General features: G+C 51.2%; 1 protein-coding gene across 11 annotated transcripts in view; it reads left to right on the top strand.

Moving 5' to 3' along the window:
- Positions 1-21,120, top strand: part of Tns1 (tensin 1) — a 209,401-nt gene that overhangs the window by 146,263 nt on the left and 42,018 nt on the right. For all 11 annotated transcript variants that reach the window (XR_003848241.1, XM_029559978.1, XM_029559977.1 and 8 more), the window contains one exon: positions 18,097-19,623. Coding sequence is in view for 10 of the 11 variants with exons in the window: in XM_029559978.1 (XP_029415838.1) it covers positions 18,097-19,623 (1,527 nt within the window). In the remaining variant the exon portion in view is untranslated. The remainder of the gene's footprint in view (positions 1-18,096; positions 19,624-21,120) is intronic.

Below are 21,120 nucleotides of genomic sequence, written 5' to 3'. Positions count from 1 at the left end.
CAAAGTACTGACTAAAGCTGTTTGTTGTTTGCTCATATTTGAGACGTGAGAAGCATCTCCCTATGCCTATTTGAGTGGCTTATTTTACAAAGGCAATGTAGGCCTGCTTCCTTACAGAATACTTCTTTATTTTATTTACTTACTTTTATTTATGTGTATGAGAGTATTGCTTGCATGTATTTAAGTGCACCCATGTAATGCAATGCTAGTGGAGGTCAGAAGAGGGCACCGGATCCCCTGGAACTAGAGTTGCAGACAGTTGTTAGCTGCCATGTGGGTACTGGGAATTGAACCCAGGTCCTCTGAAAGAACAGCCAGTGCTCTCTAACCATTGAGCCATCACTTCAGCCCCATGAGTTGACATTTTAAAAAGAGAATGACCAACCCAGGTTTCACTAAGGGACATTTGAGAAAACCTTGAAGGAGGAAGGAGTGGGCCAGCAGTGTATCTGGGGAAGAGCAGGCCAGGCAGTGATGACAGCAGGGGCGAAGGTGCTGGGGCAGGAACCCACCCAGGATGTTTGGGAACCAACAAGGAGCCTGTATGACTTGTAATGGAGGCTGGAATAGAAGAAAGGTCTCAGTTAATAAAGCCTGGTAGGGTCTGGTAGCCATTGTGAGGATTAGGTTTTTACCCTGCCCTTCTCTACCGAGTGGTGGATGGTGAAAATTCTTCTAATGGCATATGGAGAGTCTTCTCATATTTTTTTAGTTGCATAATATTCTACTGTACCTATGTACTATATTTTATTAATTAGTTGTTTTAAAAACTGTACTTAACAGTTATTTCTAATGTGTTATTTCTGTTTCCAGAAAATACTGTTGTGAATCATCTTGGGACCATGCCATTTTTTATTTATACAAGTCTATAGGACTTGTGTTGGACAGTAGCAGATTGGCCTCCTTAAGAACTGTTAACTGATGCTTCCAGCCAGTGACTTGGGTAGGGACCCAGAGGACCTTCTGCTCCCACCTGTCTGTGATACCCACCACTATGAGATACTGTACCCAGAACTTCCTTCACTTCTGGCTTTCCTGTGAGTTAGGTAGTTTTGCCTGTTTCTCAGATGACATAACAAGCATGGAGAGGTTGAGTTCCCTACAGTGTTTGCACAGCCAGGTGTGTGTGTGTGTGTGTGTGTGTGTGTGTGTGTGTGTACGTGTGTGTTGGGGGGGAGGTGGAGCCTGAGTTCTGATGCCCACTGTTCATTACCCTGGCTCTTCTCCCTATTTCTTTACATGGGCAGGAGTCTGGAGAAGCCCTCCTGTCCTTTGTAGCTTCAAGGTTGAGAACCCTGGGAGCAAGGACTTGAGTTAAAATGGGAAACTTCTTCCTAATTTCCACCCACTGTTGTACTTGTATCTTGGAGACCCTGGTAGACCAGGGGCAGGGATGAGAGGCCAGTCTCAGAGAACTGGATCCATCGATGCCCTCTCTTTTTCTCCCTTCCCATCACCTGCCCCAGAGGGGCAGCTTGAGAGTCTGGGGGGAGGGGGCAGCTGGCTAATATTGCTGTGTGGGAAGCTCCTGTAGCCGCCGCCATCTGCAGGGTCAGCTTGCTCAGGGATTATGTTTCAGCGTTTCACAGATAAAAACAAATCGGCTTCGTTTTTGCTCAGCATGACCCTTGGGACCACTGCAGGGGTATATTTACAGACTTCCAGTAAGTCACCGTCCTATCCCCATGGCAGAAAATAGCCATCAATGAGTTTAGAGCCTGGAGCCTGTGGCAGGACCAATAGGAGAGGAGAAACAGGTGTCCCAGCCCAACAGTGTCTGGCTGAGTGTCTTCCTTAGCTTGCCTGCAGTGGCCAGAGCCAGACAAGCCTCCAGGAACTTCCCATTGCTCAGAGGAGCAAGGTAAGGCTCAGCCACAGTCACCTTGTTTGCCCCCATTTCACCATCTACTGCCATTGCTATCTGATAACACTTTGCTGAATGAGGGCCCTTTGTTCGTGGATGGTTAGAGATGGGAGGGCAGAGGTGGGCCTGGATTTTCAGCAGCAGCAGGAGGGATGGAGGTCTGAAACTGGGAGAACTTTCTTGCTTTTGGTTGGGGGGTGGTGACATGAGAAACAGGAATGAGGGCAAGAGTAGATTTTCTTGAAGCTGGGGAGAATTCTTCTACCCCAGGCACCTGTGTTGGTGAGACTAGCTCATGGCTTGGGAGAAGAAGGTGACTTCTAGAGGACTCTGACAAGACCCCGCTCTCTGTGCAAAGAGGATGCAGTGTTTTCAGGCTCTGGACTCTCTGTTCTCTCCTCCCTTCCTTTTGTGGCACTATTTGTACCCAGACCCTCTCCCACTGGGACACGGGCCTCCCAGGGGCAGAGCTGCTAGCTCTGGGCTAGCTTCTCCCTGACTGGTAAGCTGAGGAGGGTAGACTGAGGGTGGGGCCGTGACTTCTCACTGCCCAGTTTCCCATCTTGACAGCAGTCACTGAGGCTTGTCTGAGGCTTTTGCCTTGTGTTGCTTTGATTGCTTGAAAAAAAGATGTCAGCAGCAAGTGTTCTTTGATGTGGTTTCTGCTTCCCTGGAGCAGTGAGGTCAGACTTCTATAGGCTAGCAAACGCCTCTCAGATCTTTCCTTTCCCTTCTTCCCTTGCAGCCGCTCTGTCTGAGTTTCAGGCAAACCTTAGGAATGGCTGAGTCCTAAGTGGGCACTCCTCAAAGTATACCAGGGCAGGAAGGGCCAGGGCTGGGCCAGGGGGCTGCCTTCTATCTAGGAAGGTACCTGTGGGTGGAGAGGAGGGCTTGAGAGTCAGTGAAGATCAGTTCTACCTATCACAGAAAGGGAGTGTCTGGAAAAGAAACAGAGACTATCCAGATTCACAGATCTACTGCCTAACCCATACTCACTCATGCAGAGACACCCATGGACCTCTCTATGCACTAAACCTTACAGACTCCTCTGTAATCACTCCTCTCTGCAGAGAACCCCATGGACCCTCCACTCATCCTTCTAAGGTGCACTGAACCCCAGGGATTCCTGATTTCCTCCTTGCAGCGGGAACTGTATTCTAAAGGTGCATTGCCCCTTTGTTCCCTGGTACCTCTGTGTTGCTAGAGGCTGTACCATTTTGGGAGAAGTGTTGAGGCTGACCCATGCATGGAGTTACGTCTGTGTATGACTGTGGCCTTCTCAGAGGTGGTGCACCATGTGTTTCTGTATTGCTCTGAGCCCTCCTGGAACACATGCAGTTGCCGGGGAACCCCTTCAAGGGGCCTTGGTATGAGCTTGGCCATTGGTTCTGCCAGGTGGTTCTGAGCCGGCGCATGATCACACTTACTGTTGGTGCTCTGAGCCCTGGCTTCTTGCCTCCCTGCCTCTGTTCTGCAACCCCTCCTCTTGGGAAGGAGAAAAAGCATTTGAGAAGGATCTGGATCTAGCCCTGGATTCTGCATTGGAAGTTCAGTTATGGAAGCCAGTGAGAGACACTCTTTCAAGTACAAGTGCCTGGCAAAGGACTTGCGGAGCCTGGCTCCATTCTTCTCTCCCTCCTCTTTGCTCCCTGAGCCCCTCCATTCTTCTGTGCCTTCTCCCTCCATCCTCCCACGTGAGGATGTTCCTGAAGCATGTCCACACTGGGAGCAGTGGGGTAGGGAGAGGCAGGAGGGCCATGGGTGGATGTGCCTCTGTCCTTCATCCACTGTAGACATCTGCCTGGGAGTTGACCTGTCCCCTTCCTGAATAATTTTAGACTGCTTTCAAGACCCTCTGGAATAGGTGAGAAGAACCCCAGAAGACTAGTTCCCTACAGCCTGCCCTATAGCCCCGAACTGTGTTTTTTTGGGTCTTCTGGGCTGAGGGGGAGATCCTAGGGCATTTTAGGAACAAATTTCCATTACACACACACACACACACACACACACACACACACACACACACACAGCCTCAGTACTATAGCCAGCCTAGATAGCAGCCTGCCTGTCCACCCTCTCTCCTTCCCTCCCCTTTTCCCTCCTGTATCTTGAACATCTTGAACATCTTGACACCATGCCTGTCATGGGATGTGCAATGCCCCTTTCTTCCCCAGCCTCTTTGACCATACCTGCAGCCTCCATGATGACGCTGGGGATCTCCCTAGAATGGGAAGTTTTGAGTGCCAGGCTTTCCTCAGCTTATTTTACCTTCACATTGGAAATTGAGGCCCAGAGATAGGAATTGCCTCAGTCAAGGTAGTGAGCAGCTGGGATGGGACTTGCCACCTCCGGTCTAGCTCAGGGCTACCTGCCTCACGTTAAGGGCATTTCTTCCAGATGTCATAACCTACAATACCTCTGACTACATGCTCCCTGGGTAACAGCCACCTGGTGCTGCAACCCTCTCCATCTCTGCCGCCAGTCTTACCTCAAGGCCCCTCTTGCAGCCATGAAGTAGCCCTTTCTGGGGACACTGTCTGTTTCCTGTTTCTGTTCTAGCCCAGGGTGGCTGGAGGATAAAACAGCCAACCGTTTTGTCCCTTAACAAGAGCTAAGAGGCTGGGGAGATGGCTCAGTCAGTAAAGTACTTGCCATTAAACATAAGAAGTCAGGTTCCATCTCCAGTACCCATGTACAAAGCCAGGAGGTGGTGTGCACTTAAAATCCCAGTGCTGGGGAGGTGGTCACAGGCAGATTCTTAGGGCTCAGTGGCTGGTCACCTTAGTCTACTTGGTGAGTTCTAAGCCACTGAGAGGCTCTGTCTCAAAAGAAAAAAGGTGGATGGTGTCCGAGGAAAGAAGACATCTGAGGTTAACCTCCGAGCATTGTGCACACATGCATATAAGTACATGCTCACATGCACACACACACACACACACACACACACACACACACACACACACATGGACACGCACACACACACACACATACACTGAGCAAGAGCCCTGAGCCAGGCCTGGGGAGATACTTCCATATCTTCCAGTGAATAGAGAGAGCTTGACAGAAAGGGTTGGCCAAGGCAGACTGGCTCCCTTCCCCCAGCTCACTCTGCTGGACAAGGGCAATTCTGGGTGGGACCTGTGGGTAGGAGGTGCTTCTCTGATAAGGCATGGCTCTCCAGTGTCCCACCATCTTTGCACTGCTGGACCAGGCTGGAGATGCCTGTGGTTAAGTGCTAGGGCTCTTGGAACCCTCTAGCCACCTCCCTATGGGCATCTGACCCAGATCTGGCAGCAGGGATGACTTCCTTCTGGGAGCTGGTGGCCCTGGGTCATGATCTTGGCTCTGGTTCTGACCATCTGTGGGAAACTCTGCTTCCCAGAGTTGGATGGATGGGGCTGGGTGGGCCATCAGCTGAGCTCAGGATGTCCTCTGGTCTGACTGTGCTGAGATTCTAGGAAATGGCCTGGGCTGACCGCTCACCTCAGCAGCAAACCTGGGGACTTGAAGAATCCAGGGCACCTGGGAGTAGCCACAATGCTTCTGGGTCCACCTCCTTGCTTCTAGAACTTGTGCTTAAAACTACCATGCTTAGGGCTGTCTGGTGGATGCAGGGGACTCTGGCTACTTCAGAAGACAGAGAAGAGCTGTGCTGAGCAGCCTTGGATGCTTCATTGATTGACTTTATATTCTCTGGGCTGGGTCGTTTTATGAGACTCTTGTCTGGTACAAAATATCAATACCATGTTATTTTGAGCAGAGAAAGAACAGGCTAAATTATATGTCTTAGAGCGAACATTGGTGTAGTATGTATTGTCCAATGAGACAAGGCCACCCAAGTACCACGTTCTTAGCCACTGCATCCCTGGCGGATAATGAACTGGCATGAGCAATAGGGCTGTGTGTACTCTGAGACTATGTTAGCAAAAATGTGGTCTTTAGAAAGTGGAAGGTGGCAGCTTCTCAGGGGTCAGAGAACTTATGTGGGCTGCTGTAGGTGAGAGTGAGAGTGACCAGGAACCCCTGGGAGCAAGTGCCCAGGTGGTGAGGATAAACAATGAGGATGCAGGAGGCCTCAGGACCTCAAGAGGAGGGTGGCTTGTCCAAGGGGCTCCAAGGGTATCACATACCCTCATTACCAGCAGGAGGATACTGACTTGTTCTGAGCCACCCAAAGAACACTATAAAGTCATCTGAGGGACAAAGCAGGACACCAGGGTGGTCTTTCCAATGTGAGCTGAGAGTCGCCTGTTTCATTCACTTAAAGATGAAATGGGGTTTCTTGGGGGAGATTAGGTAGAGTCCCATAATGCTAAGTGTTTAGATTCAATCAGGATCAGCATTGGCCAACCTGACTGTGTCTATGAAAGAGTTTTAAAATTCAGATTCCCAGTTCTCTCTTTGTAGGTCAGAAGTGGGGCTAGGAGTCCAGGGTCTCCCTTTCTCTCCTTCCCCTCCCTGCCTCCCTCTCTTCCTCCCTTCCTCTCTTTCTCCCTCCCTTCTTTCCTTTGAGACAGGACCTCACTATCACAGGCTGCCCTGTGATTCTTCTGTGTCAGCCTCCTAAGAGAGGTCTGCGTCCAGTCAGTCAGGTTTTTTTTTTTTTTTTTTTTCTTTTTAAGACTTCCAGGAGCTTCCATTGTCTTTCAAACCTGGACAGTAGTGGAAAGCTGTCAGATGGGGTTGCTGTTGGGCCAGACTGCTAGATCTTTATGAATTGATTTCAGGAGTATCTATATTGATGTATATTAGAGAAGCATAGCTAGGCATGGCGGTGCACATCTGTAATTCCAGACCTTGGGAGGTAGAGGCAGGAGGATCAGGAGTTCAAAGTCATCCTTGGCTATGTAGTAAGTTCAAGACCAGCCTGGGCTACATAAGATCCTGTCTCTAAAGATTGAAAAAAAAAAAGAAAAAAATGTATGTAATTCACATAGCAAGTCTGTGATGTCATGGATATTGGTGCTTAGAAGTGGTTTAAGTTAAATTTATTTTAGAAATTCACAAAACACTACAGATGGTATTCAGATGGGCAAACAAAATCGAACAGGACTGATGCTGCTGTTTGTGGGGCTGGGTGGGGACAGGCATGTTGACTGGGATACCTCAACTCTTTCAGGAGCCTGTGCTTTGTTGGTTAGTTCTGGAAAGTGCTATGGAGGTAAGAGGATCATTGCAGTAGCCCTTATGGACTGTGGTCTCCACCAGTTTGGAGTCTGAGGTGTAGGACTCTTATCCTGCCCACTGTTCTCCCCATCCTTAATGATTTCTTTAAAGTCTGAGGGCTGGGGCTGCAGCTCGGGTAGAGGGCTTGCCTAGCATGTGCAGGGCTCTGCGTTTGCTTTTTAGTGCTGAAGGAACAAACACTGGAGGCTGCCCCCACCACACCCTCTGTCACATCATCAGTGAAAGCAGGGCAGGGCACTCTTACAGGGCCCTGGGTCACACTTTTGCTCTTCCCCCTCACATTTCCTTTATATTCTTAGGAAGCATTGGGAGGCAAAGTGGGAGCTGGTATGTGATGGCTGGTGCATGGGGTACCTGGAGAAGCTGGAGGTCTGCTCCTTCAGGGGCAGGTTTGTTTGTGAAGGTCTGGACACTGGTGCAGGGTGGCTGCAGCCTTGAGCTAAGGAAGCACTTTGGTGTCACAAAGAAACAGGGCCTTGCTGCCAAAGGAGAAACAAAGCCACTGAGGTCCCCACTGGCTGCCAAGCCCAGGATACCTCTTACCCAAGCACAGGAATTAGGTTAGAAGTTTCAAAGTATGTTACAGAAAAGCATTAAATTAGAGTCAGGATCTGGTGTCCTCGCCTCCATCCTCTGGGATTTTCTGGCATCTTTTAGGGCAAGAGAGGCTCTTGGTGGGAACCTGTGGGCACTTGCCTGTGTGTTGCTGAGTAATTGGCCACACACCTGACTGGCGGTGGTTGAGAGTGGGCATCTTGATCTTCTGAAAGGTGGTTCTGCCACTCAGGACTTCCACAGATGCGGATAAACAGAGCACCAACAGTCAGGCGGCTGCAGAGTCTGGCTAGACCCAGACACCCACTGGCATTCCCAGCAGGCCTCAGACGGTGTCGAGGTTCTGGGCCAGAATCCAAGGCTGTGGGACTTCTGCCCCCTCTTGGAGGCCTGCCGGGTGGCACCTCAGCCTTCTCTGGGAAGTACAGGGACCTTTTCTTTTTCCTTTTTCCTCTTCCAAACCAATAAAGTGTCCTGGCTCCTAGACTCTGCTTGGAGGTGGGTGGGGGGAGGAAAAAAAGCTTTCCACCTTATTGTTCAGCAGCTGGAAAATTGTTGTCATCTGTTCTGCCTTCCATTTGCTGAGAGTGGGGAAAATGTGGAAAATCTGGGGAAATAAATCTCAGTCCCTCTTAGAGTGCTCCCCTCTTTCAGGGCCTGGTAGCCTTGCCTGTCGCTGTGGACTCAGTCTCCCTTTGCTCGGGGTCCCCCCTTCCTCTTGTTTTCTGGGGTCTGGAACTGCTGTGGGGTAGGGACTGGGGCTGGGCAGGGCTGGGGCAGGTTGAGCTGGGGCTGAGGCTGGGGCTGGGTGGGTTGGGACTTGAGCAGGGCTGGGCTAGAGGGCTTGAGAAGCCACTGTGATGTCATGCAAGAACTACATAGCTGCAGGATGATAAGTGAAGCCCAGGGGACCCAGCTGGCTGAAATTACAGACAGAGTTTGATCCCACTGGCTTCCTACAAGCCAGAGTGAGCTGAAAGGGGGAAAGAGCCAAGAGGGGGAGAAAGCGAGCTAGAGCAGAGGGAGGGAGTTGTGTGTGTGTGTGTGTGTGTGTGTGTGTGTGTGTGTATGTGTGTGTGTGTGTGTGTGTGTGCAGGGCCAGGCAGGCGGCACTAGCTCCTCCCACCCCCTGACAGTCCCAGGGAGTCCGGGGAGGCTGAGGAGGACACTCAAGCTGAGAACTGCAGCCGGTAGGAAATTATTTGAAACTTGAGGCACCGGGAACAAATCTAAAGTGGTTCTCACGGCCTCTCTCCAGCTCTGTTTAGAGGGTAAGTGTGCCTGGGTCTCTGTCCTGCCTGTGTGTCTCCTGTATGGGTCTCTACTGAACCCATGGTGGGGGCTTTTGCCTGGAGGCTGGAGTCCCTCAGATCTGACCCTGGGAGAGTGTACAGCTGGTGGTGTGTGTGTGTGGGGGTTATCACTGAGTGTCTTGGGATGTGCTTGTGGCAGACCTTGCTGTCCCCTCCTGAAGGTGCTCCCTGGGATATGTGAGGGCTGCAGTGTTTGGTGGAGTGGTATCTGGGTGACTAGGCAGGGTGGGTCTGAATGGTCCTGTCTCTAAGGGTGGTGGGTCATCTTGGGTGGAAATGGGACGGACAAAATGTTGTGGGAGCCCAGCATAGGTGGTTTGTGAAGCATTGTTTAGGACACTCTCCCCATTTCCTAGCATGAGCTTTGGGGTCCCCAGGGCTGATTGTTCACCACCTTCCTGCTAGCTCCCATTCACGGCTTTCTCCCTATCTTAGCTGGCAGGGTTCTTGGCCACTCTGCCTTCCCCGTGGCCAGGACTTTCCGAGTGTCCAGTCAGTATCCTGGCCTGGCAGAGGACTTGGGTTGCTGCTCAGGGGCTATTTTTACCATTCTGAGTGTGCCTGGGCTATCTGGTGCCCGGATAGGCAAGGGCGGGTAGTGGGTGCGCCAGGCTCCAGTTATAGCACTGGGCTGTGGAGTCAGGTGCCAGAGCAGATCAGCAGCAGAGCTCAGCCTGGCCTGGGAAATTCACATTTGTCTTGTAGGCACAGGCTGATATGTGACCAGGGCAGGTCATTTACTCTCCAGACCTCTGTTCCCTAGGGTCTGAAATAAAGGTCACAGCCACCATCTCCTGCTTGCTTCTTTTCTCTGGAGGGCATGGTATGGATTCAGTTAAGACAGTATGTGGTAATAGTGCCTCAAGTCCTTCTTGAAGTGGGCAGGGGACACATCCATCACCATCACCAGACTGAACCATCATTTTATTTTGAGATTCTTGGTTCTCTATTGTAACTAGCGAGTCGATTTCCCTTTCTTCCTCCTCACAAGGGCCATTCTTCCAGCTATCTTCACCTTGAATCACCATGGGGACAGGTGTCACACAGAGTCAGGTGTCTGCTTGGCATGCCCTTTCTGGATGACCTTGAGCCCCCCCCCCAGCCTGCTGAATGTTTGCTTGGCATGCCCTTTCTGGATGACCTTGAGCCCCCCCCCCCCAGCCTGCTGAACACAACTATCAGTCTGTGAAATGGGGAAGGGGTCCCTGTGGGCCCCTTAACTCTGGGAGCTGAGGCTTTTAACATGTGCTCTTTGCTCAGTCGACCTTGGGTCCCTTTTGGTCTCATTTCTGCTACCCCAAGAATCTAAAGCAGCAGGAAGGTCCCAGTGGGGATCTAGACAGAGGCTGCAGTTGTCTATGGAAGTTGACTTTCCCCACATTTAAGGACCTGTGGAGATGCAGATATGTTGTAAATAGATGCTGACCCTTGAGCTTCCTTTTTACTTTCTTGCCTTAGCAGGATGGGGTGGTGTCCCATCCTCCCTGGATCCATGGGTATGGGCTTGTGGATGATGCTGAAGTTTCTTGTACAGCAGACAGAGCCACCCATATAAAGACCCATGGCAGCCCTGATCTTTCTCCCTTCTGTTCATTCTCTGTAAACCTGCTGGGTCCTTTCAGATGTATAGTGTTCAGTAAGAAAGAAAAAAAAAACCCTGCAGAGGTCACTTTTACTATACCCATGTGTCCCCTGCCCATAGGGACACAAGGCTCCATGCTTGTCTGCGTCACACTAGTGGACATCTCCAGACGTGAACTTAGATTTCCTGGGTGATGCCTGCCTCCTGTCCCCATCCCTGTTTCAGAGACTATATCCCTCTGTGGTTCCTTTTAGACATTTGGGTGTGGCTCTTCAACCCCTGACTCTGCTGATTTCAGACCCCCAGAAGATGCTTGTTCCCCTGTAGAAATTCCTAGAGCGCTCTGCAGCATGTGCTGATTCTCTCCTGGATGATTGTGGATGGGAGGTGGGTCCAAGTGGAAGCTAGGCTAGTCACCAAGCCTAGAGGTCCCTGCTGCTCAGGCTAGGCTGCCTCAGGAACCCCTGGTGTTGCTGGGTCATGGCTATGCTTCTCCCTGTCCCTGTCAGCTCTCACCCCTCCTTACACTGACTTCCCTCAGGCCAGTAAAAGATGCTAGGGTGCTCTGGGTGGGGTGCCTCTCAGTCCCCTAAAGATTTGCATCCTGTCAGTGTGTTCTCCAACTCCTTAGTAGAGCTTGAATTCTTCACACTAGTCCTAAGTGATAGGGATCCCAGAAGCAGCACCCTAATTTTTAGATGAGTTTGTCTTAACTTGGGGTCCATAGATGAGCTTTAGAGTGCCCATCAACTCCTTGACTTATAGGCAAAATGTGTGTGCATTTAAAAAAATCTAGAATTTCATCAGCTATCCCAGGATGTCCTTGGTCTAAGAAAATTGTCCCCTGGACTGTAGTGAGACTAGGGAGATCTATGGGGTAGGCTTTGCCTCAGTCAATTTACACTTTACTGGGTCCATATTGAAAAATAAGAAGAATAACCTCATGGCTACTTTGGCTATAGTGCTTCTAAGGAGAACCCTTTGGGGATGGCTTGGGGCCCACCTAGAATGCTCTGAGTTTTTACTGGGTCATAGTAGAAGAGACTTAACTATTGACAGGACTGTCACAGGCTTTCAGGGCTATTTAATGTAATGCAAGAAGCATTATGGGATACCTAATGTGTCAGGTTGTAGTCTCTACAGAGATATCCTGTGGGTCATGCTGAGCTCCAAGAGGCCCTATTTGTGTAGACCACATGGTGCTGGCATCTGGGAAGTAGGCCTATGGAGGAAGAGGGGACTAGAGGTCTTTCCTCAAAAGCATGCAGCTCCTTGGAGAAGACAAACACAGATATCAGTAATGACTGCACAGCGTGTAGTGGGGCTTCATAGCACCAATGGGTACCAGGGACAGCGGGAACATGGCAGAGCTTGACCTGACTTTGGGGAACAGTAAAAATGAGCCTCTCTTATAGGAGGCTCCAGAGAAGCTGCAGCTGAATCTAAGGAAGAAACAGGTTTGCCGGGGGTGGGGTGGGGGGACTTGGGAACCTCAAGAATAGGGTGAGGAAGGGCGTTTCAGGAGAGGAACAGCATGTGCTAAGGGCCAGCAAGAAGAGCACAGAAATAGCCTAGTAAGAATAGAGTGGATGCTGTTTGGGGCATTGAGGGCAGTGGAGAGGAAGCTTCAAAGGGCAGGCAGGGCCAGATGAGAAAAGGTCTCGTGTGCCCATTAAGGGGGTTGGGCTTTACCCTCCGGTGAGGAAAGCTGTTGGAAAACAGAAAGCAGAGAGTGGAGAGGGGGGTACAGTGTGCTTGGGTGTGCCAGGCCTCACTCCAAGGGCTTAGCTCCCGAATCCTGCCACTCAGCAAACCTTAAGAGTAAGTATTCAGACCCTCACGTGCAGCTTGGAGGGTGCTCTAAGTGGCTAAGTGGTTGATACAAGCTGACTAGGCTGTTTTAAGGTGGGGACCATCTTTCTGAGTGATGGATGTGCCTGGGGCAGGGGAGGGCAGAAAGCACACTGCCCTTCTGTATCTGCTTCAAAGCCTCATTTCTGTGGCCTTCTTGATACTCAATCCCACCCACTGGCTCCCACATGTTATCCCTTCCACTGCCCCAGTCCTCATCTCTACCTTCTCCATGGCTGATCCAGAGTCTATGGAGAAAGGCAGAGGCATCCAAGCTAGCATGCTGTCCCACTGCCTCTTGGCTCAGCTCACTTGCCATTCACCTACCATCCACACACATGACCTTTGACTTCCCAGTCTCACTTTTCTGTTTAGATGGAGTCTCTTAATGTACCCCAGGCTGACCTCAAACTCACCATCCTAATTGCCTCAGCTACCCGAGTAATGGGATTGCAAGCCTGTGACACCGTAGCCTGCTCCAGTCTTATCTGTTAGAGTCCAGATACCCCTGAGACCTCATCAGTGTTTGCAGGGCTGGATCTTTTTTCCTCTTGCACTGTATTGATTTCCTTTCCTGTCAGTTGGTCATCGTTGCCCCAGGTAATGTATTTCAATGAACTGTTGTTTGTTTGACGTGGAGCCAAAGGACTTTTTTGTCGCCCAGGAGCCCATTCTGAAACCCTTCATGAATCATTATCACACCTTCTGGCTGTTCAAGGAGGGGTCTTTTCTGGAAGTTGTGCCTTTTTCAAAGTCAACCTAACCGGAACCTTTTATTCTTCACGGGCAAGCTGTCTGTTCTGATGTTTAAACAAAGGACATGTTCCTGCTCCACATTCCAATCTAAATCTCAGATCCCAAACTCCAGGACAACAATTTACAGTGTTGAGGCTCAGCCCCAGCTAGGGCCTCCCAGTGAAAATCCCCGCCCCCAGGGGGTGTATGGCTCTGGGATCTGCATTCTTAATCCTTGAAGAGGTCCTTATGAACATCTGAATTAGAAAACAACTTCCTGAAGACCAGTGAACCTTAGCACCCTCCATTACTTCTTTTCTCCTATTCTGAATGTATTCTGATGCACACGCCTTGCTCTGTGTCCTGGCTTGTGCTATACTGCCAGGACAAGAACAACCTCCACATAGGGCGCTATGTGGATACACACCTCCACATAGGGCGCTCATGGGAGGGAGCTTCAGTGAGTGGGTCTATATCCAAGTCAGCTGGGGATTTTCTTCAGATCTTTCCAAAAGCATGACTCGCCCATCTGGATCCCCGCCCTGGTAGAGCAAGGGCCCCTTTGTGCGTGCAACCAAGCCCAGCAGCCAGGACTGGATCCTTCTCCAAGCAAGTGCTATGATGAGCAGGGATTCAGTCAGACAGAGCAAATGGGGCCTTAGTCCACTGTGGACTTGTCAGTTTCCTGGAGAAATGGACAGGAGACCTCCTGTGACACAGGAGGATGCCAGGCCATCCTGGTCTGGGACCTGGGATCTCTCTGCCTTGGGTTGATGGCAACATGTGTGTCTAGTATCATTATCTCTCTCTTCCATTGTCACCTGACCAGGACCCTTTCCAGCCCCCCCCCCCTTCTATACCATGCCTCTCTGAGTCACAAACGCCTTCCTATTTCAGATGGCTTTACTCAAACTGCTTGTGTTGTTGGATGATCTTGGTCTGGTGGCTCTTCAGCTTATGAGCCTTAACCTCTCTCTACCCCTCATAAGTCCCTCTTCTCTCCCTGCCACTTGATCCCACTAATGTCCTGTGTCTGCCTTTCTCTTTTGCCCTTCCTGTTCTGATGGATTAAAACCAGCCTTGTGTTCCGGCTCCTTGTGGTCCTGCTAAATAGGTCTTAATGTGACTGTGGTAGCCAGGGAATAGGAAAGTGTATGCCCTGGGATAGAGGCTGGGAGAATTAACCGAGGTGTCCCTAAGAAGCTGGTGCGTGTTCCACAGGTCCTGTGCTGCACACTGGGCTGTCAGCAAAGCCAGGCTGGGGGCTGGGCATGTCTGCATGTCCTTGATTTTGCCCTTGCTATAAGGTAGAGGAAAACAGCTCAGTGAAGGCACTGTGGTGACTTGGAAGGTGGGGCCCTGTGGCCAGCACTAGACAGCAAGGAGCAACAGGCCCCCTCCTGGAGGACAGCAAGAGATATTTACACTTGCGTTTTGCAAACAGGATTAATTAAATAATTTATACCTCTTCGATTTTCTTACTAAGACTTAGTGGCCTGGCAGTTGTTTTGGATGTTGCTGTGAACAGTAGCCTACTTGAGGATAAGTTACATTGCGGAACAAGTTTAATATTGACATTTTCAAAATCGATGAAGAGTGAGGCCTGGCCAAGAGGGGCAAGGAGGGGCCAGGAGGTCAGATGGTGAGAATCAATGCATGTTCCTGCCTGTCTTGGTGGGGGGGGGGGTGCTCTCTAAGTCGCCTTGCTGAAAGTGCTTCTTTTACAAACCTCTGGGCAGATGTTCTCAGAGAGAATCACAGTCTCTGTATCTCAGTGAGGCAAGGCCATCTAGGCTGTGTGAAGTCTTCAGGGGAGCCCTGGCCAGAGGGATGTGCTGACATTTGTTGTATAGCTTGCACAGAGGGCCTGCAGCCTCCCAGGCTCAGAGGGAGGAAAGCTAGTTCTTCCTGCCCACTGGCCCCAGGACCCATCCTCCAGATGCTACCTCAGGAATCTGAGAAGATGGCGGTCCCTGGTTTTGGTATTTGTCCCCTCTGGAAGGAGCCACCTGGGGGCTTTTCTTTTTGGTGTAGCAAGGAGCCAATTCTCAGAGAGACAGGCCCGGAGGGCAGTGTCCTGTTCTATGTTTGAGTTCCTCTGGATTCAGTGGCGGGAAAGACAGTGAGGCAGTCATGCAACTTACCTTAGTCTCATTTAGAAAGCTGGTCCAGAACAGGCTGGTGGAACTCAGCGCTCTCAATGCACAGACCTTTTCAGTTCAGACCAGACTCCAGCTCTGGGAGACCGGCCCACCAGGCAGCATTGTAGCCGGGTCACATAGGGCTGGCTGCTTGTCCTGAAGGGTCAGAGAAAACTGGGGGCAGAGTTGTAGCTCTGCAGAGTTCAATGAATGGGCCCTGATGGCGTGGGTGGACAGTGGGGGTGCATGACCCAGCCAATATCTCTGCAAGTTCTTGAGTAATGTAACCTGGTTGGTCTGTGGTATGTGTGCACATACAAACTAGCACTGATTGACACGTCCCTATTTTGTGGTTGCCTGATCACTGGTGTTTGGCCACAGGCTTCTGTATGAGGGTTTATTTTTGTGTCTGTCACTTTTGGCCCCAGGGCTGATTCTTGGGTATGGTAGGATCATTTGTATTTCTTGAAATGTTTGTGGCTTTGAATTTAAATATTTATTTTGGGGTATTCCTGCCTTTTGTGTGTTTATTCTGTGTGGTATATGTGTGTATACAGTGATGTAAAAATAAGTAGCAGAATACAGATTTCATGGTCTTTAAAGGAGATTAGTTCTGATTGAAAGCCTGGCCTTAGCAGGTATCATACATCTACAAATTGATTCTTTTGCCTCTCCCTCCATGCTTCTGTTTCTCTGTCCTTCCAGGAGGCACAATCCTCCTGAGTGACTGGGCTAGAAATACTGCACTTATGAAGTATCTGGCATGTTGGAGGCAGGCCTTGCACACTAGTAGTGACTGATGTTTGCACACACTTAAGCAGACCCTGCTTTCCTTCCATGTTTCACTGTTCTTTATGGGCACCCAATGCATGTACATGGTATGTCTGACTGGCTGATTTCTACCTGGCATGTGTGTCGCTGGTGGCTCATGTTTGGCTGTGTGTGACTGCTGGGGTCCTGGCTGGAGCTGATGCAGCCTTTAGGAGTGGGGTTTTTCTTGCCACCTGGGAGCTGGATTAGAGAGCCAGAGAGGAGGTACCAGTGTATGCATGTGTGTGCGTGTGCACAGGGGTGTGTACAATGTGTGTGTGTGTGTGTGTGTGTGTGTGTGTGCGCAGGGGTGTGTGCAATGTGTGTGTGTGTGTGTGTGTGTGTGTGTGTGCGTGCATGTAGGTAGGGGCTGGAGGCTCGCTGCTGGCTGCTGACTCTTCAAGGCATGAAGTCATTGAGCTGCTTGGGTGGGGGTAGGGCAGCCCTTGCTCCTGACTCAGCCCTTTGGCCCCAAGCCACTCAGCACTCACTTTTTCCTTTCAGAGAAAGTGTTGCTCCCGAGGGTCCCCAGGGCTGTCTGTAGACAAAAGGACACTCTGGAAAACCTCACTCCTTAAGATGTTTCCTTACTGCCCTGGCCCTTGGGCCCCTGCTCCAGCACCCCAAATACCATTCCTTTGCTCCACTCCACAGGGACAGAACTTGTTCCCTCTGGCATGGGAATACTGGCTCTACTGAAGTCCTCTTCACCCTGGTCCTTCAGGGAGCTTCCAGGATCCTGGTGCTTGTTTCTGTGGTCTCCCTCTCTTCCTTAGAAGCCTAGATTGATCTTGCTGGTGGTGGGCTAGGACTCTGTGAGAATCAGACAGTGGTCTGGGAGAAATTGAGAGAGACCTCTGGAAATGTGACAATTGGTGGGATAAATGTCTGAACTGTTCTAGCAAATTCTTTATATTGAGCTAAACTGACCTGCAGAGGGCCAGAGTCAGTTTGTCTCAGCCTCAACTCTGCCTTCGGCCTCTTTTCCCCAGCCTACCCCTGACCTTGAGCACAGATGGATCCTGTACAGTCAGTCTCCTGTATCCCTCCTCTCCCCAGCTCCCCTATGTGAATTCAGGGGATGGCAAAGTCTCTGTGTTTGCATTTCCACATTCCGCATGCCCTCTTGTCATCCTCCCAGAGTCTCTTTAGCCTCCCTGTTTGCAGGTTATCTTTAGGTCTCCGTGCCTACCCTTGCATGTGTGTTCCAGGCAACGCCTCCTCCCATAGCTTGCTGCCTCTAACCCAGAGCAGGACTCTAGGAATTGGAACAGGGAAAGCTTTCTGAAATGGATGCTAGAGGGGCTGAGTAGGCTCAGGATGTCACCCTTCAGGAATTAATGGTGCTCATAATAATGGCTCCTACCTGCTGACATCTTACCACGTACCAGCACAGGGCTCAGCATACATATGTCATCTCCTTTCAGTTTGAGGCATCTTGCATTCAGTGAATAGAGGTTGCCATGGATGATTTAACCTGATTCTGTTACTGTCTCAATTTTAGTATTATTTTTGTGCATGTGTGTTCATGTGGGGGGGCAGTGGTCAACTGTCTTTCTCAATCTCTATTTTTTTGAGACAGGGTCTCTCATTGAACTTGGAGCTTGCTGATTTGATTAGGCTAGACTGGCTCACCAGTTAGTCCTAGTGATTCATCTGTCTCTGGCATTTTCTAAAAAACTGGCTGCTGGGGATTGAACTCAGGTTCTCATTTTATCTACAAAGCCATCTCCCTAGCCCCTTGCCCCCATTTTATAAAGAAGGACACTAAAGCCCAGGGAGTAACTTGTGCTTCTGTGGTCAGGAAGCTGGTGATGTACCACAGCTCGGCATTGGCCTGCGTCAGTCTGCTCAATCCCAGACTGTGCTGCCTGACCAGAAGTTGGGTGTTGATGAGGTTTTGTTGCCTCAAAGCCTAGGCAGTATCTCACCTTTTCCATACTTGGGGTAGTGAGAAGAATTTTGGGGTTCAGGGAGGGGGAGCCCATAGTTCCTTTTTTGGTGCCCCTGCCTCCTGCTGACATCTGCTGCCTGCTGTCTCTCTTGCTATCCTTGCAGAGGTGGTGGGTCACACTCAAGGGCCACTGGATGGGAGCCTGTATGCCAAAGTGAAGAAGAAGGATTCCCTGAACGGCAGCGCTGGGCCTATCACCATTGCACGGCCTGCCCTTTCGGCCACTCCCAACCACGTGGAGCATACTCTATCTGTGAGCAGTGATTCGGGTAACTCCACAGCTTCCACCAAGACAGACAAGACTGATGACCCTGTCTCCGGGGCCACCTCTGCCCCTGCTGCCCTGAGTCCCCAGGAAAAGCAGGAGCTGGATCGCCTGTTAAGCGGCTTTGGTGTAGATCGAGAGAAGCAAGGCGCCATGTACCGTGCACAGCAACTCCGGTCCCACCCGGTGGGGAGCCCGGCTGTGTCCTCTCCTGGCCGCCACGTTGTCCCAGCCCAGGTTCATGTCAACGGTGGGGTCCTGGCATCGGAACGGGAGACAGACATTCTAGATGATGAGCTGCCCATCCAGGATGGACAGAGTGGGGGCAGCATGGGCACACTGTCCTCACTGGACGGGGTCACCAACACCAGCGAAGGAGGCTACCCAGAGGCCCTGTCCCCACTGACCAACGGTCTGGACAAGTCCTACCCAACTGAACCTCTGGTCAACGGTGGGGCCTACCCCTATGAGTCTGCCAGCCGGGTGGTGCCTGTCCACACCAGCCACACAGTCCCCATGCAGCCCTCCTACTCTGCACAGGAGGGTTTAGCTGGCTACCAGCGTGAGGGGCCCCACCCAGCCTGGTCCCAGCCAGTGACTAGCTCCCACTGTGGCTATGACCCCAGTGGTCTGTTCCGCTCACAGTCCTTTCCAGATGTGGAGCCTCAGCTGCCCCAAGCTCCAGCTCGTGGAGGCAGCAGCCGAGAGGCTGTACAGAGGGGGCTGAATTCATGGCAGCAGCAGCCTCGCTCACTTTCTCGCCAGCAAGAGAGAGCCCCGCTGGAGAGTCTTACCAGCAACAGGCCTAGCCCCCAGCTGTCAGCTGAGTCCCCCATCCCTGCTCTTCCTGAATTCCCAAGGGCAGCCTCTCAGCAGGAGATTGAGCAATCTATTGAAGCCCTTAACATGCTGATGCTAGACCTGGAGCCAACCTCAGCTGCTGCCCCACTGCACAAATCCCAGAGTGTCCCTGGGGCCTGGCCAGGGGCTTCCCCACTCTCCTCCCAGCCCCTCTTGGGCTCTTCACGGCAGTCCCACCCACTGACCCAGTCCAGATCTGGCTATATCCCCAGTGGGCATTCCCTGGGAACCCCAGAGCTGGTTGCTCCTGGCAGGTCTTATTCACCTTATGATCATCAGCCACATTCGGCTGGATCCAGCCAGGGTTTCCGTTCAAAGAGCCCAGCATCTTCTACCTTCCTTCCAAGTGCCCATGGCCCTGCAGGGCCTCAGCAGCCCCCAGCCTCTCTCCCTGGCCTCATGGCTCAGCCTCAGCTCCCACCAAAGGAAACAACTTCAGACCCCTCCAAAACTCCAGAGGAAGAGCCGCTGAACCTGGAAGGGCTGGTGGCCCACCGGGTAGCAGGTAACAGCCTTGGGGACCACAAGAATTGGGCAACGCCTCCCTCTTCCCCTTCTACCCTATTTGATCTCGGTGGTCCTGCTGAAGTTGAGGGAGAGGCCAGCACAGCAGAGACTAGGAGCTTTTGACAACATTGTTCCAGCCTGGGGAGGTCTTAGGATTGTGCACCTAGCCATCCCTTCCTGTATACATCATCTATTAGGCACCAAACCAGGTACTGAGACTCAAAGATCAGTATCTATCAGTGCCTCCCCTTGAAGAATTTGTGGGTTAGTCAGAGAACAGATATATAGTTAGTTCTAAGAAAGTAAAAATTGTGCTGTGATAGAGTAGGACCAAGGTTCCAGAACAGAGCTTACCAGCTAAGGCAATCAGAGAAGGCTTCCTGGAGGCAGTGACTTTGACTAGATGCTTCAAGCAGAGAGGATATTCTGCAGCTGCCACCATGCTCACTGTCAGAGTTCAGGCCCTTGGGACAGGCATAGAGAAGGCTAGAGGGAGGTCTTTGGGTTTTATTTCCCTATAAGATCTTCCTAGAAGGCTTGTGAGTGTCCTGAAACACAGGGGCTCTGCCTGATGGCCACTGTGGTGGTGCCTTCAGGAGTTTTGTTGTTGTCTAGGCTCAGGTCTCCTTTTTGGTCAGCTGACCTCCCTGTTAGTTATTGCTAACACCAGCTGCTCTGTATATGTGGTAAAGCTCTTTTTCCTACCAGAAAGACTCCAGAGAGACACTTAGAAAGGGCACGCAGGCCAGGAAAGAGCTGGCGTCAGGAACTGTGTTGGGAGGAACAACCTTGGGGATACCTTTCTCTGCAGCCTTGGTCTGTGACAATTTCACTGGTAGTCAAAATGGGCAGGAAATCTATAGGCTAGTTTGGATGTCGGGTGAAGCCCAGGCAGGGGAGATCTAGAGATTATGGGGTGAGGTGGGCCTTGTACTCAGCCTTTCTGCTGTCAGGGTGGGGACAGCTCATGGTGAAGAGGCTGGGCAGCTGGTTCTGCCCTCCACCCTTTTCCTAAATTTAGGGGCAGCTGAGTCACCATGCCAGCTGCATGGCAGGATGAGACACCTTCCCTGGGATGGATGTAGGTTTGGAACTCGGACAGCTAGTTGGTTTTTGGCTTTGGTGTGGAGGCAGGGGTGCCCTGATCCAGTACTTCAGAGTGGGGAACCCCCACTTCCACTCTTGGAAGATTGCAATATGCCACAGTGGAAGTATTTGTACCATGGAAAGTGGCAGTTGGGGCCTCCCCTCCCTGCCCAGGGTGTGTGCAACCCTGTGACCTGCAAGGAGAAAATGCTCTGTGGGGTGGTCCAGATAGGGCTCTGACTTCTGCTTCCTACCACATATGGGAGCCTGAGTTAGGCTTCCCTGCTTAGACTGTCAGCAGAAGCCCATCTCCTACCAGCTTTATTGAGGAGAGGAGGGGCCACCCAAGTTCCCAGATGGGTGATAGTTCTCCCAATGTTTCACAGAGTAGTGTCAGGGTGCTTCAGAA

The sequence above is a fragment of the Nannospalax galili genome, unplaced genomic scaffold, assembly GCF_000622305.1.
Source record: "Nannospalax galili isolate Female #2095 unplaced genomic scaffold, S.galili_v1.0 scaffold127, whole genome shotgun sequence".
Lineage (NCBI taxonomy): Eukaryota > Metazoa > Chordata > Mammalia > Rodentia > Spalacidae > Nannospalax > Nannospalax galili.
This window is presented reverse-complemented; position numbering and strand designations above follow the sequence as displayed.